Source organism: Sceloporus occidentalis, unplaced genomic scaffold, assembly GCF_023333645.1.
Source record: "Sceloporus occidentalis isolate IW3139 unplaced genomic scaffold, rSceOcc1.0.p SCAF_2, whole genome shotgun sequence".
NCBI classification, from domain to species: domain Eukaryota; kingdom Metazoa; phylum Chordata; class Lepidosauria; order Squamata; family Phrynosomatidae; genus Sceloporus; species Sceloporus occidentalis.
In genome coordinates this window covers 225443579-225468358 of record NW_028316982.1, presented here as the reverse complement: position 1 = coordinate 225468358, position 24780 = coordinate 225443579, and the positions used below count along the sequence as shown (strand labels likewise).

General features: G+C 40.3%; 1 protein-coding gene across 2 annotated transcripts in view; it reads left to right on the top strand.

The window, feature by feature from the left end:
• Positions 1–24780, top strand: part of LOC149319743 (ephrin type-A receptor 3) — a 279988-nt gene that overhangs the window by 196703 nt on the left and 58505 nt on the right. For both annotated transcript variants that reach the window (XM_089512286.1, XM_089512287.1), the window contains exons 6-9: positions 15368–15492; positions 21171–21333; positions 22996–23098; positions 23979–24046. In XM_089512286.1, the coding sequence (XP_089368412.1) occupies positions 15368–15492; positions 21171–21333; positions 22996–23098; positions 23979–24046 (459 nt within the window). The remainder of the gene's footprint in view (positions 1–15367; positions 15493–21170; positions 21334–22995; positions 23099–23978; positions 24047–24780) is intronic.

The window sequence follows — 24780 nt, the reverse complement described above, 5'->3', positions numbered from 1 at the left end:
GCCATCTGTCGAGGATGCTTTGATTGAGAGTTCCTGCATGGCAGGGAGTTGGACTGGATGGCCCTTGTGGTTTCTTCCAACTCTATGATTCTATGATTCTAGTACTTAGTGTATATACTCATTTATAAGTACAAAAATTTCCTCCAAAAATCTTGACCCCAAAAAACTGAGTCGACTTATACACCAATTAATATTGTAAAAGAGAGTAAGCAATTAGGAGTAAAAGACATTCACCAGAGAAAAGTTAATCAGGCTCCTCTCAAAGCCCTCCTTGCAGTCTCAGCTTATCCACAGGTCATAGGAAAATCTCTGATTTTGGCTCCAAAATTTGCCCTTGACTTATACATGAGGTGGATTTATTGTTGAATATATAAAGTAATACTTTGTGCTTACACAGTACTTAGTACATTAAATTGGCTTTTATGAGATCAAAATTCTTGATCACATCCACACTTTTTACAGCCACACATTGATAAGAAGCTTCTGAAATCACTCTTCTAACAACAAAGATGAAAAGTGATGATCGTAAAGTTGACAAATGTGGGATCGAAGGCTTTTCATGGCCGGCATCCATAGTTTTTTTGTGGGTTTTCTGGGCTTTGTGGCCATGTTCTAGCAGAGTTTCTTCCTGAGGTTTCGCCAGCATCTGTGGCTGGCATCTTCAGAGAATGTGAATCTTTCTCTGAAGATGCCAGCCACAGATGCTGTTGAAACCTCAGGAAGAAACTCTGCTAGAACATGGCCACATAGCCTGAAAAACCCACAAAAAACTATGACAAATGTGGATTCTCTGCCCCTCCCCCCAAGAACGTAGGATGCACCAAATGACTATTTCCTCTAACAACCTGTTCAAATAGTGGCTAATCAGTTGTCCACAAGAAGTTTGCCAGTAGGACATGAGTGGAGCTGTACCTTCCGTCTTGAAATTCCCAGCAACAGATACAGAAGCATATTACTTCCAGTACTGACTAGTACCTGGTTAGTAGCCACGGATGGCCTCAACTTTTATTAATTTTGTCCAACCTCCCTTTATAATAATAATAATAGTTTATTTTTCCACCTCTCCCAGGCAGATTGAGGTGGGATTACAGTCCACTAAAATACATACATCAATACTTAAAATGCCTATAAAACACATCAATAAAATTAATAGCAATTAATCTTAAAAACTAACTTTTCACCAAGTGGCAATGCAGCAAAGTTATACAATGGTCAGAGGGTATTTCTTACATAAAGTCAGGTGGATAAGCTCGCCGGAAGAGATCCCTCTTAACTGCTCTCTTAAACGCCTCCAAGGAGGTAATGAGATGGATCTCTTCCGGAAGACCATTCCACAATTTTGGAGCAGTTTCTGTAAAGGCTCTCTGGGAGGTCTAGATAAGCCTAGTTGATTGGTATTCTAACACATTCTTTCCCGTTATTCTGAGAGTGTGGGGCGGATTGTTTAGGGAGAAGCATTCCCACAAGTAACTTTAAAATCATACATGTTGCCAGATCCTGTGGCGGTCTAACTATACACAAGAAGAAGTACTTCCTTTTAACTGCCACCATTTAGTTTCAGTGGCAGATCACATGTTTTATTTTTGTGAAAGACTTTAATACCAGCATTGTCCATCAGTGTTGCAAACATGTTTAGTGGCAACTTTATTATACCAGACATGAAATAAATCTCTCCCACCCCAAATAATATAGACACTCAAGAAGGAAATAATAAATAATAATAATTTTTATTTCTATCTTCCCGCCTCTCCCCATGGATCAAAGCGGGATCACAACAAGGTTAAAATCACAAAGTTAAAATTACAACAACATTAAAACCACAATAAAATAAAAACATAAAACCTAAAAAAACATCAAATCTAAAAACAATAGCATCCATCAATCAAGGGGTCAGCTGGACTCGTTCCATATTAATGATCTTTATAGGAGGTCAGGAGGATAAGCATGGCGAAAAAGTTCTGTCTTTACTGCAGTCAAGAAATATATGTATAATTGTTGTGTCCTTTCATTTTGATTTCAGTGAAATTGCCTTTTCAACTGACATAACATTGAATGCATACATTAAAAAAAACCTCACTATATTATAGGCACTATACAGTAGTTTAAAACATTATGAAAGTATAGACTATTTTCCCCCCTCCATCTGGGAAAGCCACAACACATCATATGTGGTTTGTGAAGTGGATATATTGTGCAGTCTGTTGCTCTTCAAGTGCACTTGGCATTCCCTTGATTTATCACACATGTTAAACATATGAACAACAAGTCTATTTCATTTATTTCATATCTCTGTAAAAAGAAAAGGACAGAAAAATAGAAAAGACAACAGCACATGAGAAAGTGAATAAGCCAGAGTTTGCTTTTAATTTTGAATATAATTGTACCAGTGGAATTATCACTGCAGCTGTTAGAAATACTTTTTATGTACAATCCAAGTAAAAGAGAGAAAATGTGTTTTTACTGTTTATCCTTGCTTTTTTCACCTAGCACTTTTTAACCAGGTTTCATGTACACTTCATTGTCTGAAACCAAGGCCTACAGCCCTCCCTCCCAACCTTTAGGGCAGTATTGAATCACATAGTGCATTCTACCAACTTTAAAATGTAACACCAAATAGTTTTAAAGCATGTTTACTTCCCAAGACATGGGGAACATAGTTCACATTTGATGACTCCTAAACCATTGATGACTTACATGTGCAAAACAGTCCTCAAATTTACAACAGGTCTTGCATCTCATCACCTCACTTCATGAGATGTTCAGCTGTGCATCATCCAATGTTAAGTGATGAGATGCAAAGGGATAAAAATGTGGACTCCCTCTCCTCCCTTCCTTCATTTATTTAATAACAGATAAAAGTTCACTGAACAAAGTGTCTGAAATTTTCTCTTTAGCATACCAAGCACAAAAACCTTCCTAAAACTTGATGTGTCATCAGAATTTCAATATTGAATATATAGATTTTAAAAAAAGAAAAGAAATCTAAACATGCTTGAAAAGATACACTTTTTTTAGGACAGTGTTTGTTAAAATTTGACCTAAATGAGATGGAGTATTACAAATTATGGATACTGAAGGTAGTTTTCTTTCAATTAACTCTACAAGGCCTTTTGATACTGTTCTTTGTGATCATATCTGTATCTTGATTTTCCTTGTGCAAGCTCTATATTATTGCCTACATTTTTGTAGCAGATTTGAAGTGGATCAAGACGTCAATTGTAAATCCCATAGTCTTCTTGGATTTTTCATCTGGAGGAACATCTATAGATTGAGCCTGTAGCAAAATGGACAGAGAAGGAGGATTCAGCTGAATTTGTTCCCTTGATGAGAAAACTAAAGCAGTAAAACTTCATTTCTGACTGTAATCAAAACTTCTGCTGTCTCATGTTCCCTTCTCCTACACTGTGAATACAGTCAAAGACAGCTGTAAAAGCCTCCCAGGCATGCTCTCTATCCCTCCATCCTGCTGCCACTGCCACCATCACCGTTTTCATAACTTTGGTGTTGCTGTTCATTCACTCCTGGAAAGAGTCTTAATTTTCTTAAAAACAACTTAACATTGAAGCCAGTAGAAGCTAGATTGATTTTTGTGAAATGAGTAGAATTAGAGAATGGTGTAGAATGAGGAATGGAAAAAAATATTTGGTTACTTTGGGTCACTTATTTAAAAAAAATAATAATTTAGCCATATATCCAATATCCAAAATTTATCTAAATTTTTGCAAGTGGAAGATCTAGGCTTGGTGGGCAGGAATAGTGGTGGAGGTGGTGCTTGAACAGCTGTAGCAATAAATATTCATTTTGGATTATACTTGTACATTCTACTTTGTTGGCTTTATGAAAGAGGTGAATTAAAAATGCCTTTGATATGGATTCTGGATAAATTAGTCAAAAAATAAACAAACAAACAAAGAAGCATCACTTCATGACAGGAGGATGTTTACAGAAATTACTGGTCCAGATGTTCGACCTGTGCCATTTCATTTGTTAGATAAACAAATAGGGAAAGGGATGGACAGTTGCCAAATCTATATGAGTTCAATTGCAGAATGCCTTTGCATCTTCTTGTTAAAAGGTAGAGCTTGTTTTTTGAGAGAAGGCTTTGTTTCTGAAAGCTGTTTGACTGAGATAAATACAATGTAATCATCGCTTTGTCTGCAAAGGAATGGCAGCAAGGCAAGTTTCATCCAAAACCCCACACTTTCCAAAATGTTTTATGTAAATTGTTACATAAAGGTGAGAATGTAGTCTGTTCTTCATGATTTGCCTTTCAGCAAAAATGCACCTCAGAGGGAGCCTATCAGTGTTAGTTAAAGTGGTGATTATTTCTGGTTTTGGTATCAGTTATTTGTGAATTGTACCACAAGCCAACTCTTCCCAAAATATTTCACACAGGGTCACCATAAGCCTGCCAAAAAGGAGTATTTTGTTGTTGTTGTTGTTGTTGCTCATTTCCCACTTGAACTGAACAGCTGGCATATAAAGGTGGAATCATAACATTTTCATTACAGATTTCCCTCAGCTTCTTAACTTTAAGACCTTAAGACAACTGTAATTGAAATGCATATTTGCTTCATAATCTGGAGCATTGTTATGCCAAAGGTTACATACAACAGTTCTTGAAAATGTGACGACTCAGTGGAACAGAGCATACATCTTTGGGTTTTGATCATTTGTCACTAAATTAGAGGTTTGGTGCTAAAAGTTCTTATACTTTAAAAATCTACTGAATTCTTCAATTGTTTTTATCTTTTACAAATTTATATATTGTCATCCATATGAGATCTCCTATCCATTTGTACATTTAGAAACTAACTACACATAATTAGCCTCTAAAATTCCCTGGCAGATAATACAGTTGTGTTTAGGTCTGAAGTGTGAGGTGGACAGTGAGGATAAGTGCAGAAGTTCTTCCCAGTCACTATTCTGGATGCTCTGTCCACTTGAAAAGTACAGAGGAGAGGTACAGTGGAAGAGCTCCCTGAGATCCAGAACTTTGGGAAAACCAGGATATACATCTCAGGGAATTTCTTCAGATATACTCCCTCATGTGTAGAGGGTGACTGGAATTTAAACAGAGAGCACAAAACTAGCTTGCTTGTTCCAACTTCTCATTCCATCTGCATAGCACTAATGTTATTTTATCTACTCATTTAATACCAGAGGTGAAAATCTCTCAGTCTCTACTTTGCAAAGTTACCCAATTCCACCTGCATTTTTTCCTTTCTTGTTTCTTGTTTCATACAAGGAAAGATTCTAGAGCAGACTATTAAACAGCCTGTGAACATTTAGAAGGGAATGCCATAATCACAAAAAGTCAACATGAGTTTCTGGGAAACAAGTAACACCAGACTAATCTGATCTCTTTTTTGCTAAATTTTTTGATAAAATTACCAGCTTGGTAGATGAAGGGAAGGCTGTGGATATTGCATACCTTGATTTCAGTTAGGCCTTTGTCACCTAGAATACTGTGTCCAGTTCTGGGCACCACAATTCAAAAAGAATGTTGACAAATTGGAACATGTCCAGAGCAGGGCGACTAAAATGGTGAAGGGTATGGAAACCATGCCTTATGAGGAAAGACTTAGGGAGCTGGGTATGTTTAGCCTGGAGAAGAGATGGTTAAGGGGTGGTATGATAGTTCTGTTTAAGTATTTCAAGGGGTGTCACATTGAGGAGGTAGCACTAGCAAGCTTGTTTTCTGCTGCTCCAGAGACTAGAACACAGAACAATGGATGCAAGCTCCAGGAACAGAGATTCCACCTCAACATTAGGAGGAACTTTCTGACAGTAAGAGCTGTTTGACAGTGGAACACACTCCCTCAGAGTGTAGTAGTCTCCTTCCTTGGAGGTTTTTAAAAAGAGGCTGGATGGCCATGTGTTGGGGATGCGTTGATTGTGATTTCCTGCATGGCAGGGGGTTGGACTGGATGGCCCTTGTGGTTTCTTCCAACTCTACAATACTATTATTCTATTATTCATATTGGGTTGTAATGCTTTATGTTTTATTTCTGCACCCAGATATATATAGTGAAGCCTCTCCTTATGTGGGGGATCCGTTCCAGACACTCCCCCCCCCCCCCGTGTAAGGCAAATTCAGAATAAGCACAAGCCCCAGTCAATAGAATGGGGCTTGTGGTTGGGTTGGTGTGGTGTGGTGTGCTTGCACCATAAGCACATGCCCCATTCATTTGATTGCAGCGCAGCTTCCACGTGAAGTGGAAGCCACATATGGTGCGCCTGCATATGGAATGAGTGCACTGTATTTTATATGTTTTAAAAACTAATGTGTCCATTTATTTGCACAATTTACCTAATTTATGTAATATTTTCCCCATTCACTAATGCATGCTTCTTTTTTCCAGTAGCTCATATTTTAGCTGTTGGTATTTTTTAAAAAATGTATGTTATTTTATATGCAATTTAGTTTTCAGAAATGCCCTGTTAAACCTCACAAATGTATAGATGCTAAAGGCAAGCATGTCATTTCCTCACATGTCTTGGGAGGTGTAAAAATTCTACTTATGTCAACATTGTCAAGTCCAATAGAATTTCTTTGTATCCCTAATTTAAACCAATACAGTAAAAACTGTATGTAAAACATGAGGAGAAAAACACACAAAATGTAGCAGTTAAATTATAGCACCATTTTAAAGGACTTTCTGAAAAAATGAAAGCTTTTCATCAGGTTTCTTAAGGATGATGGGTAAATGTTCACCACTAAAAGGGAATATCCAATGCCTCAGGGTGGCTACTGGTAAAATCATTCTCCCAGTTCCTTTTCATATATTATTTAGTGACCCAGGGGTCTCAAAGCAGGGCAGAAATGGTCCAAGGTTGTAAGTAATCAAATTGCCCTCCTCCCCCACCAAAAAAACCTTCCACAAATTATTGCAAATCCTTCCAATGTATTGATTTGCCTTATTTATATGGACCTTTTAGGTGTGGCTCTACATTCGGAAATTGGTTTGCCACAATTTAATACCTCTTAGAATCGTAGAATCATAGAGTTGGATGATACCACCAGGGCCATCCAGTCATGCCCCCTGCCATGCAGGAAATCTTGCATTCAGGGAAGTTACTAGGGCAAGAAGTTGTTCAAATGTGTAATATGGATAATAGCAGTTAAAATGTTTTAGGCCAAACTACGTAATTGTGATTGCCTTAGAACCACTTTCAATTGTTTATCAATTGAAATGCCATCTTTAGCCTTGATGCAATTAATACGTTGTTCTTAAGTACAATCAATAGTGTCCCACACCAGTGTGTCACCTGGTGCTGCGGGGGGGGGGGGGGGGGCTTCAGGGGAAGCACTTCAGGCAGAGTCAAAAGAGGCCCTTCCCTCCCTGCTACACCCCTGCTCTGTGCAGCTTTACTCCAAAGTAAAGACATTTAGGGCAGGGAGGGAGAGGGCCTGGCACCCCCCATCCCTGCCCTACATGCCATGTGGAACAGGGACAGGGGGGTTCTGGGCCCTCTCCCTCCCTGCTCCAGGTTGCCCAGCAACAGCCACAGAGAGGACTCCTCAGGCTAAAGCTTGCTTGTTCTGCAGCTGGGACCAATGGGCTTCTCTCTCCTTTTCATGTAGTGCCAGCACCCAGTAGCATTACCAAGGAGGTGGGAGGCGCTTAATGTGTGTCACCCCCTCCCTTTGGTGGTGTCACCTGGTGCAGCTCGCACCTGCCTAGTGATGCTACTGAATACAATACAACCTCCATATCTATGGAGGATACACTTGCCATAGAAACATGAAATTACTGAACTCTATGTTCATTATTGAATGACTTCCAGTGGAAGTTGATCATAGATTTGTACTGGAGGATCTAGAAAATGCTTAGAGACACCTCTCTAGGTAGTTCAAGGTTCTCTAGAGTATCTCTGTAGGCAGCTTCTGCTGGAAGTGTAGCAAAGTATGACACAGAAGGACGTAGAAAGTGCCCAGAGAGAATATATTTTGTTGTATGTGGGTAGTTGATAGCAATTTTCATCATCTTTCACTACTGGCTATACTGAATAGTGCAAATGAGAGTTATAGATTTTCTTGGCTGGTTAGGTGATTTTGAGACCAGCATCTAAGGCTAGTTTCTATATACCATGTTGCATCAATCTTCAATATACTATTCCCCACAATAGACAATTAACATTAAAATAATTACAATGGCTAAATGGAAATGTCATGGAGCCCAGTGGCAATTGGTAAGGCTGAGGTTAGTTTCAAGGACTATCAGTAAATCTATCAATTGCAGCTGATGTCTTCCATTCCAGCAGACCGGTAAAATTTTTTCCTGGTTTTCATATGAACTTTATGTGAGCTATCAAACATACTGAACCCAGTCTCCCAGAACAAGTTCTGCATGTTGATTAGCCCCCTTAAACTTTAGACTAAAAGGTAAAGCTAACAGCATACAGTCTATTGACAGGGAAGCATCCAGCTGTCTCTTGTTGAAAAGCCAGTTGTTTTCTATAGAAAACTATCTCAATAGTCAGGTACTGTCAAGGACAGGAACATGGGCTACATGTGAATACAAAATGAGGCAGAAATGTTCAGAAACCATAAGTAAGCATTTTGTTTGTGGTAGCTGGTATTTAAAATGAAATTATTACTTAATGAGGTATACAGCAATATTTTATTTAAAACCAAACTCCAGAGCTTCATATTCAAAGAAAAGGTTTGAAATCCAGTTTCCGTTTTGAGTTTTTAAGCTTTAGAGGATTGCTCAGTCTGATAAGTAAAGGTCAATGACTTTCCTATATGAATGTTCCCTCTGATCAAGACTCCCTCCTTCTACACCCACATTGCTGTGCAGCCTGCCATATATGCCAGCCAAGTCATGCTGCTGTAGCTCCAGTAATTTCTAGGATGTACTCTAGGCCCTTGGGATGAGGAACAGATCTGGTAAATTCTTAATCAAGTAGCTAACATTACTTGTTACTCATAGAAAATAAACATAAACAAGCTGAAAATTCTTTATAAACTATTTTATTTATTTTAAGCAGTCACTGCCACCAGTAATGTTAACCTCCTGTCAGCATGATATTGGTTGATTTTAAAGTATTATTAATGCTGTTGGAAAACAATTACTTGAAAAAATATATTAACTGCACATAAATATGTATGACAGTTATCATTACATGGGTTATGAATACGTTGTGCTTGAGAAATGCAAAACCAAACCAAAAAAGGCCAAAGAATGTGAATTAGAAGTATGTAAATATTACTTAGTATGATATAAAAGCTGCAGGCCGGAGAACTATGTGGATTCATGCCCTATTCATTTTGCCAGGAACACACTGAGCCTCATTTTCTGTGCTGGGTAGGATGATGATGATCTGGGAGTAGTTGAACTGTCAACTGTCAAGCTCGACTCAGGCTTGCATCCTTCCGAGGTCGCTAAAATGAGTACCCAGACTGTTGGGGGCAAATTAGCTTACTTGCTAATTAGCTTACTTGCTGTTCACCGCTATGATCTTTGGAATAGTGGTATATAAATAAAACAAAATTAATTAAATAGTTTTGTTTTCATAGACAAATCACTACCTAGTTGTGTTCAGACTTGGTAGTTTAATTTAGACTTATCTTGGTGTTTAGACTTACGTCTACAAGGATGGAGGTCTCATTAAGATGGGCCATCCCAGGAGGTTTATGGATCTGGATGGCTTTTTGCTGCCTTGACAGGAGATTCTACTGAGGTTTTGGTTGATCTTTAGAGAGGAGAAATATGGCCGCCCGATTCACCCAGGCAGGCTGCGTTGCCTCTGGGAGGGTCCCATGCCATCGCCTGCTCTCCCACGGGCCCTGCTGTGCCCCAGCATGATTTTACTGGGGCGTGTGGGCCCACAATTGGATGACCAGAGGGAAAGAGGGGGGACTTCCGCTTCCCAGCAGTACGCTCTAGAAGGCTAGAAGTCCCTCTCTCTGGTCCTCCAGGGCAGACTATTGGCTGGCTGGCCTGGAGGCGGGGCTTCCTCCCTCCCGGCTCCTCCTCCATGTGGCCATGTGGTATCTTTTCATGGCACCATTTTAACTCAGCTCTCCCACCCTCCCTCCCTAGGATTTGTGGTTTTTTTCCTGTCACAACTTTTGGGGCAGCAGCATAGGTCATGGATCTGTTGGGCATGGTTTCCAGGGCTGCATAGCACTGGATCAGGAGTCCTTTGGGACACAGGAGTGCTGAGGGCACATCGTGGCAGCGCCTCCTGGTGACTAGCACTTTAATTGAGAACATGTGATCGACTGGTTGCATGCCTGCAAGATGGCATTTCCATAGCCCCGATGTCATCCTGAAGCCTGGCCGTGACCAGGCATTTTGGTTCATCAAACAACTGGGGGGTTGTACGATGTACCAGATCCAGACCTCATGCTTTGGCCCAACCGTACCTTAATTGCTGGTTGTTTAATAAAGTTGTGGCCTTTCCTCCAGTTGCAGATCTTGGTTTATATTTTGGTAGCGCCCTCCTAAGCAAATAGCCAGGGTAGATACAATCTCTCCTGCGTGTTCCCTTTCACAGAGTAGAACCAAACCAGCCCCCTGGTTTTCCTGGGATCTGGCAGTGATGAAACAAGTGAGAAGGTAAATAGAACAACATTGGCAGAAAATCCAGAACAAGTCCAATTGAACAGGCTAAAGCTTATCTACAAGCAGTCTTGGATGAAACAGATTTTCTGGATCCATTTCAAACCGGATTCAGGACGGGATATGGAGTTGAGACTGCCATGGTTGCCTTAGTCGATGATCTCCATCTGGGCATCGACGGGAAGTGTGACCCTGCTGGTGCTCTTGGACATCTCAGCGGCCTTCGATACCATTGACCACGGTATCCTTCTGGAACGCCTGAGAGAGTTGGGTATTGGAGGCACTGCATTGCAGTGGTTCTGATCCTACCTTTCAGGCAGGTTCCAGATGGTGTCGCTTGGGGACAGCTGTTCAGCCAAGAGGGAGCTCAAATCGGGGGTCCCTCAAGGTGCGATTCTGTCCCCAATGCTATTCAACATTTACATGAAGCCGCTGGGAGAGATCATCCGGAGACATGGGGCGGGGTGTTATCAGTATGCTGATGACACCCAAATATACTTCTCTATGTCTCGGGCTGAAGCAGTGACTAAGGATGGCATCTCTCCTCTGAATGCCTGTCTTGGGGCTGTAATGGACTGGATGAGGGAAAACCGACTGAAGCTGAATCCAGGTAAGACGGAGGTACTTGCTATAGAAACCCCGAATCCAGGAATGGAGTTGTGTCAGCCAGTTCTGGATGGGGTCACACTTCCCCTGAAGGATTCTGTTCGCAGCTTGGGGGTGCTTCTTGACTCGTCGCTCCAACTGACAGCTCAGGTGGATGCGACAGTCAAGAGCGCCTGCTATCACCTTCGTCTGATACGCCAACTGCGCCCCTTCCTGGAGCTGAGGGACCTGGAAACAGTAGTACATGCACTGGTAACCTCTCGATTGGACTTCTGTAATGCGCTCTACTTGGGGCTACCCTTGTGCCAAGTTCGGAAACTTCAGCTGGTACAAAATATGGCAGCCAGATTGATCACGGGAACTTCTAGGAATGACCATATAACACCAGTCTTGAAGTCCCTGCACTGGCTGCCTATTAGTTTCCGGGCAAAGTACAAGGTGTTGGTGATTACCTTTAAAGCCCTACATGGCTTGGGCCCAGAGTACTTGAGGGAACGCCTTCTTCCCTATTGTCCATCCCACACACTAAGGTCCTCTGGAAGAAATCTACTACAGCCAAAAAAATCTAGGCTAACATCTGTCTCCCAGAGGGCCTTTTCTACTACTGCTCCTAAACTATGGAACGACCTGCCGGAGGAGATCCGACACATTTCCACTCTGGTAGCTTTTAAGAAAGCACTCAAGACGGATCTCTTCCGGCAGGCCTTTCCAACTTAGTTACCCTCCCCAGATATAGAGATATTTGTCCCCTCATCTGTCTATTTTCCCCCGCCAATGTTTCTGCCTATTTTTTGGTTGTTCAATGTTTTTGATGTTTTTAATGTTTTAATTGTTTTAATATTATTACTGTTTAATTCTGTTTTAGTACTGGGAATGGGGGGTGGTGGTAGGTCTAGGGTTTGATTTTTTAACTCTATTGTAATTTGCTGTATTTTATTGTTGTAACCTGCCCAGACTAGAAATAAATCTATTATTATTATTATTATTATTATTATTATTATTATTATTATTATTATTATCTAAGGGTCTACTCTGAAGCAATATGTGCAGGGGGAAAAATCTCTGCCTCATCACCCTGCAAGGAGCCAGCAGAGCTGTTCTGAGTGGCCAGGAGTTTTTTGAATACTGGTCCACAAGGGGATAATCCAGCCGAATCAACAATACGTTGTGAGCAACCTGTCTGGCACTTTGCAAATAAAATTGTTTGGATCCATTCCAACATGGATGCTATAATATATACAGATCCAGGATGTAGCTTTAGCCCCTGCTTTTTTACTAGCAAAAGACACATTTTAATTAGTACAGACCAAGGATATGGATAAAATTTTTTATGGAGCTGAGAGTCATCTCAGATCAGATCCTTGCCTTTCCTGGCTTATTAAGAAAGCCAGAGGGGGACTGGCTGAATGCCTGCCATGCTATTTAACAATGTAACAGTGGCGCATTACAGACGCGCAAAAAGTACGTACTAGGTACGTACTAGGGTTAGGAAAGTGCATCCTTTCCAGACGCCCTAACCCTAGTATGTACCTAGTACGTACAAAATGGCGGTGCCCATTCTACATGGGTGCCGCCATTGGGATGTCACGACCACGCCGCCTCCAAACGGAGCGGCACGGAAGTGACATCCTGGTGCCGCGCGAGGGCGCCCTTTCTGTGACACCGGAAGGAGCTCCGAAATGGAGATCCTTCCAGGTTTGAATCGCTGGGTGCAGCCTTTACATGGCTGCGCCAGTGACGCAAATGAGAAAGGGGCCAAGTGGCCCCTTTTTCTTCGTCCTTGCTGCTGTCGGGTGTCCTTGGGGCATAAAGCCCCAAGGACACCCCTTTCAGGCCGCAGGGAAGTGGCCTGGAAAGTGGCAGATCAGGGCTTCAGAGGCTGCCGCTGTGGCAGCTGAGGCCCCGATCCAGCAGGGAAAGGGGCGGGAACAGGCCACCCCAAAAGGACGGTATGTGAGTCCATGTTGGTTCTGTTGGATCATTCATCAATTTTTGATACCTTCAACCATATCTTTCTGGACTGCCTGACCGGGATGTAACTCTGAGGTATTGTTTTACAGTAGCTTTGTTGCTTCATGGAGGGTGAACCCAGAAGTTGGTGCTGAAGGACTCCTGTTCAGATCCTTAGCCACCGATCTGTATGGTCCCACAGGGTTCAGTTGTGCCTGCCATGTGATTTAACATAAACATGAAACCACTAGAAGAGGTTGTCTAGTTTTGAGGTCCAGTGCCAGCAGTGTGAAGATGACACCTCCTCCTTTTCATCTCAATCCAAGGAAGTTGTCTTGATTCTAAACTGGTGGCTGATAGCTGTAATGGACAATGAGGGCAAATGAAGTGAAATTTAATTCAAACAAGACAAAGGTCAGTTGAAAGGCAGATTAGGGATTAGGGATTTATTTTGTGCTAGATGGGGGTTACACTCCCCCAGAAAATACAGGATCACATCTTGGGAGTGCTCCTGGACTCAACTCTGAGCCTGGAAGTCAAGGTTTCAGCAGTTACCAAGAATGCATTCACAGAGTTATGGATTGTGCGCCCATCCTGCAGATGTCAAATCTAGCAACAGCGACATATGCTTAGTTACACCCTATTTAGATTAATGTAATACATTCTACATGGAACTGCCTTTGCAGAGTACTGGGAAACCTCTGCTAATTCAAAGAGCTGCAGTTAAATTATTAGCTAGGTGTGGCTGAAGGGACCACACAATTACCTTGTTACAACTGCTCCACCTGCTTCTAGGTTTTTCCATGCCCAATTCAAAGTGGTGGATATGACCTACAAAGCCCTATGCATTTTAGTTCCAGACTATCTGACAGAGATCCAAAACACACTGCAGAAATAATCCAGTTTGAGACTGCTTTAACTGCCCTGGCTCAATGCTAGGGAATTCTGGGAATTGTAGTTTTGTGAGACATTTAGCCTTCTCTGTCAGAGAGCTCTGCTGCCACAATATGCTACAATTCCCAGGATTCTGTAGCACTGAGCCAGAGGAGTTAAAGCTGTCTCTCCTCATAAAGCATTGTTTCCAGATCCTTAACCATTTTGGTCACCTGCTTCTGGAAACAGTCCAACTTGTCAACAACCTTTTTGAACTGTGGTGTTCTTGTTGTACTTAAAAGTGACTTGATGCTTCAGCCATGGAAACTTACAAAAATATCAGTAAGAAAGTCTCCAGCTGTGTGAAATGCTTTTTTTTGTATACATATTTCTTCTAGCAAATAGAATGGGGAGGGGCAGTTAAGCCTAAAGAAAAATACCTGATATTCTAGTGTCTGAAAGTGGTATTTAAAAATAATTTTGGGGCTACAGTTATATAGAATTGTTTGGTCAGATCAGAATAAAATGCTGCTTACAATTTGAGTCATAAGTCTGGTGCTTTAATGTGAAGAAAGCAAGCATTGGCTTCATTCAGGGTCATCTAATGTGACCTGAACATAAATGGAAGTGCATTAATCACACTGTATTTTTGTGTTTCTCTATCATGTTAGCATGTACTATGCTTCACTGCCTTGAGTCCCTGTATTGGGAGAAAGTCGGGATATAAGAAAATAATAATAATAATAATAATAATAATAATAATAATAATAATGTAGGCAAAATCACCCGTGCAAGCCTCAAAGAAAACTATTAAAGGCATGGAGGAAATTTGAAGTACAGTGGAAGGGATCTTAGAGAATGTCATGGAAAAGGATACATTCAACAGTACACTGATTATTGTTATTAACAATGGACCTCCTGGGACTCTTTGCCCATAATAGATTCCAGCCCTGTCGTATGCCTGAAATACAAAAACATTATCACTGAGCTGCAGAATCTGGTAATAATAACACCGCAACATCATAATAAATAGTCAAAACTCTCTCTTCCTTTCTTTTTTTGGTCCACTTTTTAATATATCAAATGTATTTCATTGCTTACATTATAGTAGCAGATTAGAAACATCTGCTCTTTTGCCACCAGTCTGCTAGCAAGAGAAAGTGTAACTCATTTTCCTCCAGGCCATGCTGCTTCAAGGCTTGGGTAAGAAGTCTATAATCCAGCTGTTGAGCATTGATACTGGTCCAGATTTATACTCAGGAGCCCTTCAAATGGAAATACCACCTTCTTGCCAAGGATTAGAACAGTGATAAACTCCATTTGCTTTCTCTCCCCCTCCACCCTTCTTTTTCTCACTACTCTAGCTCCATCACCTATTACAATAATTAGAAAAGACCGGACATCTCGGAACAGCGTGTCTCTCTCTTGGCAAGAACCTGAGCATCCTAACGGTATCATCTTGGACTATGAAGTCAAGTACTATGAAAAGGTGGGAAGGCACAGCAAAGGGGTCAGGGATGGGATGGGGAGGGAATTCAGTTTGGTCACAGAAAAAGAGTAAGGTGAAAAGCTGAAAGGAAGTGAATATAACATTTGCTTATGGTTTCCTTTCCAAATTCTTTAAAATAATCTCAGCTGTTGAAATGCAAAACAACTTAAATCCTCATTATCCTAATAATTTGTCATATTAAAGCTAATGATATCAGTGTTCAGTAAGTTTAATAGTTTAAAAACTGTTTCAATTGCTGACAAAATAATTTATGATATAACTGGACACACTGTGATTACTTTGACAATAAGAATTTCACCTATTCTTTTAAGTTCCATTTAAATAGGGTAAAAAAACAAACAAAACGTGTTTGTGATCTCGTAGGATATCTATGTGTATCAGTGTATCAGTGACAAAAGATAATATATTATTCAAAGTAATACTTACCTTTCCGGGCAAATACATATAAGCAGGCATTTGGAAATTCTGTTAAAGCACAATAGATGCTAATATTCAAAACATAGGTCCAAAACACAGTGCAGAAATAATCCAGTTTGACATGGCTTTAACTGCTCTGGCTCAATGCTAGGGAATTCTAGAAAATGTAATTTTGTGAGGCATTTAGCCTTCTCTGTCACAGAGCTCTGGTGCCATAACAAACTAGAATTCCCTAGCACTGAGCCGGGGCAATTAAAGCAGTCTCAAACTGCAATGTATTTTGGACCATAGTGATGTTAGTCTGAGTCAGCATGCAAAGGTATCTTATAGAACCTTTGAAGCTAACTGAGGGGCTCAACAGACCACCCCTTTCCTAGCAGGATCAGTGTTGCAGCAACCTCACACCGCAGCCCCAATCAGGCCTTTCAAGGGCACAAATAGGAGCCACAAAAAGCGGCTCCTTTTGGCATCCTCGAAAAGGTGCCATAGCCACGGTGGTGCAACTATGTGGTGCTCCTTCAGCGCCGTGTGATCTGGATGCACCGCCAGAGGTGTATCATGACGCTGCACACGATCTAGAGTTGTACAAGGCATCAGGGCACCCTGGGGGGTGGAGTCAGGCATGCATCGTGAGGACACTACACTCTGACTCTGCCCCCAGGCCGCCTTTCAGGCCAGTCTGTAAAGGGCCTGAGAAAAGAAAATTTGTACCATAAGATATAGTACAGGACAGCCCTAGTTTCTTAGCTAATGTTTTATTTTGAGAGGGCTGATACATAGAAGCAACTGTTGCTTTACTTCTCATACATCAGAAATTCTGCACCCTGTTATCACCATCTCATAAGTAGAAAATGTCCTATGCTGTCATAAAAATCTTTATTAAAGGCTAGGAAAAACTATCCAATGCATTTTTCAGTACATTGATTAAATGGGTATTTTCATTAGAGTTCTACTTAATGTAAGCTTTCTCTGTTGTTTTTTTAAAAAAATGTTTTTAAAGTATTTGTGAAATTCTATACCATTAAAAAAAACCAAAGGCTGCAATCCCTGCATATTTACTGACACAAATAAGTCCCACTGAACCTTAATATGCTTCCAAATAGTGCATATGTTTACACTGCAAAACTAGCATATCAACCAAAAATTACATTGCCATTAAAATATTTTCATAGTCTTAATACTATTTTTAAAAAAAAAAAAAAAAAACCCTTGCAAATAGTAACAACAAAAAAGAAAAAAAATTACCCTCCTCCTCTAACTATGGCCCATTCCGGACGGGCGTATAGTACGTCCCCAGGATGTACTAGGGTTAGGAAGGGGCGTCACTTCCTGATGCCCCTAACCCTACTATGGACTGGGTCCATACAAAATGGCAACGCCCGTCCACATGGGCACCGGCATCTTGACATCGCGGACGCATAGCGTCCGGATGTCGCGCGGTGCTAATGACGTCGCAAGTGCACTATTGGCGCCTTGCAGCATCATTAGCGCGCCGCGGAAAGAAGCGCCATTTTTGGGCTTCTTTTTGCTCCGCGAGGGAGCTGTGCGGTTTGGACACTGCAGCTCCCTCGCGGAGCAACCAGCAGCACCGGCAGACCGCCACTTTTAGGCGGTCTGTAACGCACCTTAATAAACTAAAGTTTAGTTATTGTAGTTTAGCTATCATTGAAACTCAAAATCATTACAAAAATTATTAAAAGAAAACCTGTTTCTTTAGGGTCCTTTAGAAGTATGGGCAGCTATTTACTTTAGTATTCAGTAATCCCCCCACCCAAATTTGACATCAAATTAGGATAAGTGAGTTACAAAATCAGAGCATCTTTGCTTTACCTGAAGGATATACAGTGTGCCCATGTCATACACGGGCATGCTTTACGCAGCTTTCAGCATACGCTGAAAGCCACGCAGGAAGGAAGGGGCGGTGCATCCCATAGAGACTAATGGGGTGTGCGCCCATGGCGTGCGTGTGCTGCCACGCTGCCGCACAGCCACATGCACAAGCCCCATTCATTTAAATGGGACTCGAGGATATGTGGAATTTGCTTTATGCAGGGGAGTCCGGAACGAATCCTCCACGTAAGGCAAGGGCGCACTGTATCTACATGTCCATATGGACATATTTGAAGCATATTTGTATCTTATTTGCAATTCACAACAGATAATGTGTCCCTATTTGCCATCTTGTCTACTGTCCCTGTCCCAGTGAAACTGTGTGTGCGGGTGGAGGTGGGGGGGGGGGGGAATGTGTGACACATGGTCTAGCAAGGTGTAAAAATATGATGGACCTTATCTACACTTTTAGGTTCAGTGTTGAAAAATATAATTTTCAGGCTGTAGGAGACTTTTCAGAAGTGAAGATCACTTCCATCCATTTCTTTATGGTGCATCTATATTCCATGCATCTTAACCCGACAAGGGACATTATATCATAGTTCTTCAGCCATTTTTTTTAAAAAAAAATAACCACGAAGGAGTCACAGGAACTTGTGTGCTATCGTTTTGGGTCACTTTGGTGATATGCTGTTTAAATGACACACACATCTTAAGAGGCCAGAAGCTGTGCCAAAGCTGTGTTCTAGTCCTTAGGCCTGGAACATGGCTTTGGTGTGGCTTCCAGCCTCTTAGGATGCATGCAGCATTTAAACAGCATACCTAAAAATGTCCTAAAGAAGCTTTATTTTGGCCTTATGTTTGCCTAAATATTGTTATGGTGCTCTGAGTAATTGGAAATTCTTTAGAAAATACTGTAACAGAGGACTTCAATCACATTTAGCCCAATGCTGTAACACTACTTCTTGAAACCATTCTATTTAACCATGTGGAGGATCAGAGGAGAAGGAGGTGGTTTGCACATACCCACTTCCTGTCCATTCTTATGATTTTCATAACTGACTGACTAGGGCTAAAGCGTGGTGTGATTTCTATGGATAGGATATATGGAATGTATCTAGAGAGCAGGGTTCAATTCCATGCTTGGCCACGGAAATCCTCTGATTGACTTTGCAAGTCACACCCTCCCAGCCCCAGAAAAACCCATGATAGGTTTGCTTTAGGCACACAACAATGACAACAACAACATTAGAAGCATGCAGTGGTATCATGCCATGTCAAACCTGAATTAAAATTTGAAAGAAAACCCAAAGTCAGAGTTGTACATCTTCATTATGAATCTGATACACAGCATGGTGGCACTAGTGGCTAGGAAAATTATATTCTTTTCAGCATTTAGACTACAAACCAATATATTTGCCTGGGGTAAACCCCTTTGAACACAGTTGGACTTACTTCTGAAGAAATATGCATAGGACTGTGGTGTTAATTAATGAAAACTACAGAAACCGAACTAAACATGAGCTCCTGTCAACAACTGTGTGTAGCCGAATTTCCTATAGTTTCACAAGTACATGGCAACCATCCAGCACCTTTTTAACTTTTAGGAAGGAAAAGCAGCTGCCATGTTAGGAAGTTGGAACTTAGTTTTATTCAACAAAGGTCAGCTTTACAGAACTGCTATACAGTACCCCTGAGTCCAGGTGGACTATTTAAGATCTAATGCTTTCAGATCAATGACAAAACTAAGTCATTTCCCTAGCAGTTAGGACTTAACTTTTAAAGCACTATAATGTAAGGAATAGAGAAGACATAGCCAAGTTTGCTAAAATGAATAGTTTACCTTCAGGTGTGTTATTGGCAGCAAAAGTTGTGTAAAAGTCTGAGCCAAATTAATGTAAGATATCCATGACTGGAATTTCCAGTTAGCTTTTTCTTCATTCAGAACAACATCAGGGTTGTAACTTTCCCATATCCTGATCCCAGTGCCCCCTTACTTTTAGTATTTGGCTTCCTTACTTAAATAATTCCCATATCGGAGAGCACATAATGTCCCTGTTGAAAAGAGCTCCACTAGCTGCCAGTTTGTTTCCGGACACAAGTCAAAGTGCTGGTAAAGACCTATAAAGCCCTATATGGCTCATGTCCATGCTATTTGGCAAACCATATCTCCCTGTATGAGCCGGCCTAGGCTCTGAGACCATCAGGAGAGGCCTTTCTCTCAGTCACACAGCCATCACAAGCATGGTTGGTGGGGGCACAAGAGACGGCCTTCTCAGTGGCTGCCCCTAGACTCTGGAACTCCCTTCCCAGGGAGGCCAGAATTGCCCCATCTTTGTTATCCTTCTGCCGGCAGGCTAACACCTTCTTGTTCCGACAGGTATTTAAAACAGAAGGTTTTTAAAGAATGAGCTAGATGCTGCATTCTTTTAAATGTATTTGTAAACACATTTATCTTTCTAACATGTAATTTGTTTTTATTTTTAACATATAATTTGTTTTAAAATTGTAATATTTTAATTTTATTTTAATGTACTACTTTTGTATGCTTTTAATTGTTCTGTTTTTTTAATATTTTAAGCCACACTGAGTTCCAGTTTGGGGGAAAGGGTGGGAAATAATAATTATAATAATAATAATAACAACAACAACAACAACAACAACAACAACAACAACATGTCACATGCTTCAACAAGACATTATGATTCTACCTTTGCCTTTTCTTTAGTAGCCACAAGATCTGGAGATTTCCTAGTTTGCAAAAAGGGATCAATTTTTCAGGACCATGTCAGTAAAAATAAAGTCAAGTGAGGTGCTAAGAAAATTTATATTTGGTTTTATTTTTCCCCATAAACTCTTCAGGAAGCAGAAATGTTGCCACCTTGAATCCCATTTTGGGAGAAAGGCAGGATATAAATACCTTAAATAAATAAAATAAATATATAAATCTGAGGGGAGAATCCTCTTTTCTGGAAACTGGGTGCAACAAGCAATATGACATAAGACTGAAGAGGAGCAAAACACTGTCTTCATATTGGCATCATAGAATGAGGCAGAGGAGGTCATCAAGATGGATGCTACTCTATTTTCTCTCATTGGTATCTGATCATATCAGTGTCTCCAAAGAGGTCAGATAAAGCGATTTATATGACCATATTTGCAAATCTTAATAATCAAATTCATTTTCAAGAATGGACATGTGTGATTACATCAAATGTGGAATCCCTTTCACCATTCTGGGAAAGGAAGATAACAAACATGTGAATGCAATTACCTTCCACTCTCAGTGCTTTTTATCCAGCCAAAATAATATAGAAAGGAACTCTTGTGTAAACGAATATCAATATGTTGTGATGCCCTCATTGGTGTTGGTGCATTGGTTTTTAATGTGACAATTTCCTTTTCTAAAGCAGGAACAAGAGACAAGTTACACAATTCTGAGAGCAAAAAGCACTAACGTTACCATAAGTGGTCTCAAACCAGACACAATGTATGTTTTCCAAATCAGAGCCCGGACTGCTGCAGGATATGGGACCAACAGCCGCAAGTTTGAGTTCGAAACCAGCCCAGACTGTACGTATTTTTTTGTAATAAATGATTTAAAATATTTTCCTGTATAATTTCAAAATTATATGGCTGACCAGCTTTATTTCCTCTCTAGTACAGTAAAATGTGATTCTATATTTATGATCTGCCTTTCTGGCTAACGTGCCCATAAATTTTTATGTTTTGTCATTATTTAAAACATGCTATGAAAAGTATACTGTAGAATAGTGCAGGTGGTATTCCTACTTTCTCCTACCATATCTTATTTATATTGTCAGAATTAAATGAATCCTAGACTAGATGGCAGGTTCTGCCAGAAAATAAATTTAAAAGATCTGCAATGTCATAATATTGTTAGCTGACCCTGTTGACTCTAAAATTTCTGAACTCCAGAAGAACTGCAGTCTCATTTTCCTCCTGTCCACAGAATAGTGCATTGCTTTCATTAACTCTAAATATAGAGGTTTTTCCCAAGTCAACAGTGGAGTGGATTCATTAGGAATGGGAAAGTAGTTTTTCATGCAAACTGAAGCTGAAGGAAATGCGGCTGTTGCATGCCCATTTTATATAAAACCTGGATTACTTCTGTACTAGGGCCTGCAGCACTGTTTGTTGTGTTTTTCTCGATCACCTGAAAGTAGAATTAAAATGATGTTTCCACTAAGGATGCAAGGAACATTCTTACTGCTGATTATATATAGCCAATCACCATGTAATTTTAATCACATGTGAGAGTGCAATGTATTACCAATAGCAAAAACAAACAAGGAAACAAAAACAAAAAGTTAGTGAAATTTTCACCAAGAAAAGCCTTCAAATGCAAAACAAACTAAACAATCAAAAATACACAACCACTTTGATAATCTCAGTCAGCTAGGAGAATATTTTTGTTGTGGTTGTTGCTCCTGTATGCCAGAATTTTTAAAAAGACATATTTATCTCCCTAGATTTCACGTGATATTTAATATAGTTCTGTAAGAGAGGGGAGGGAGGGAGTCCCTGTCATCAAGCACTTTGAATGGCATTTAATGACGTCCCATTCAGCATAGCTCACCTACAAAGTTAATTAGTAGCTCCCTCCTTTGGCTTTTTCTGTTTTCTTGCTTTCTTGCGGGTTACAGACCGCCCAAAGGGGCGGTCTGTAACCCGCCTTAGTGGACATAAATGGATCTCACTCAATAGTTTTCCTCTTCCATTGTCACAGAAGCTTCTAAATAAATATCAGGATTTGGTTTCTCTTTTCTATTTGGTAAAGAGGTGTTGTTGTTTTGTGCTTTCAAGTCATTTCTGACTTATGGTGACCCAAAGGTGAACCTATCACAGAGTTTTCGTGATAGAATTTGTTAAGAAGGTGTTTGCCTTTCCCTTCCTCTGCGGTTGAGATAGTATGACTTGCCCAAAGTCACCCAATGAGTTTCCATATCTGAACAGGGATTCAGACCCTGATCTGCCAGTGTCCTAGTCCAACACTCAAACCACTGCACCATTCTAGCTCTCAATACATAGCCTTTTTACTTAGGGAATGGAACAGGATGTCTTTCCTAGGAACAAAGTGATGTTCTAATGACTTCCCCCTTCCTGTTGCATATATTTGTCAGTATTGGATGTATTTTGAATGTCAATATTTGAATATTGAATGTGTTTTGTTTTGTTTTGTTCTACTCATACTTCTTTCCTTTTAACTTCTAGCTTTCTCCATCTCCAGTGAGAATAGCCAAGTTGTCCTGATTGCAGTTTCAGCTGCAGTGGCAATTATTCTGCTAACAATTGTGGTTTACATTCTGATTGGGAGGTTAGTTCATCATTTGTTTTACACGTCTATTTACATTTCTTCAGTGCCTCACTGGGATAATGAAAATGGAAAAGTTTTGGGGGTGACAGTGCTTAAGAAGTTTGTTCAGTCTGCATTTTCAAACAATACTGACCTGATACAACTTCCTGGAATAATGTGTGGATAGGCAACACAGTCCTCTTACAGATTTCACAGATCTTTGATTTTTGTAGTGTACTTCACACACACACACACACACACACACACAACTATGCATATTTTAGTATAAATTGAATATGGAAGTGTGTGTTTGAAAGGAAAGATGTGTTAAGAAAGATAGCTAAGAACTTTGTTCTTTGAAAATACCCTTTAAAGTATCTATTTTGTGAAAAATGCATTCAAAAGGCTATATTTAAATATGATTTTTGTCCATCATATATTAATGAAAAATTGAGAAGGAGCAGAAGTATAAAGAAACACACAACAATTTGATACAGACTGGAGATAGAGTGATACCCCCATTGCTAATGGCTGGGCTTCATCACACACACACACACATCCCACAGAGCAGGGAGTCATGTCAGAACTACACACAGTAATGAGGCTGCTAACAATAGTAGCACAAGCCCTACAGAACTTGTTAAAAAGAGCTATAAACACATTCTCAGGCAACTGTAAAACTAAACTGGAGGGGTCAAAAATCAACATATCGTCTCATTAGCCAATTTCCTCAAACTCCCTCAGAACATATCGTAGCCCTGTAGGGTTCAGGGAATATAAATGGTACTAAAGTTTCTAACAGGTACTTAATTGTTCAGGGAAAACATTTCATTCTGTTTTTACATGCAAGCAGTGTATAAAATGTTGGATTTCTGATGTTTTTGCCTTTTATTACTTGTAGGTTCTGTGGGCATAGTAAATCAAAACATGGAGCTGATGAGAAGAGACTGTACTTTGGTAACGGGCATTGTAAGTTACAGAAAATGATATTAAGAGTTTTATTGTATTTACCAAATGTCTATGTCCCCCTGAACAAATTTGTGTTATGATACAATAAAAGAGACTTAACATTAGTAGTAAAAAGAGATATCAGTAGCTTACATTTCATCCATATTTTTGTCTTTTCTTTTGTCCTCTGCTCTTTTGTACCCTACAAGGCAAAGAACACAAGATGTGTTGTGTTTCATCGGTTATGTGCCTAAACAACAAACAGCCTAAACAACAAACTTAAATTGATGCTCTCCACTTTTTCAAGCCGCACAAAGTTCCAGAGTAGCATTACAATATTTCCCACACAATCCTATCTGTGAGATTAGAACTAACTTTCAATATGTTCATTGGGATTATGCTTTGTTAGTATGTCCAGAATTAGACGCTTACAGTCCCATTTTATCTCAGAGATGTGCCATATGTAGAGGTTTACAATAAGACATGGCTAGATACACACTAGACAAAGCTCTCAAAGATCTGCTGACAGGTTAATTTGCCAGCAGAACTGCTCTGCTGACTAATATTTGCTGGCAGAAGAGTCAAAAAACCCTTCCAGACAAGGCACATAGTAATAATGCTGGCACAAAATTAGGACCAGACAAGGAGAATTTGAAGTAAAATCTAACACCTCTAGGCTGAGCGACCTTTGGATTCCATTTGACATAGTCTAGTGTGGCCAGTTAGGATTGATTTCTAGTTTAATTGGAGAGCAC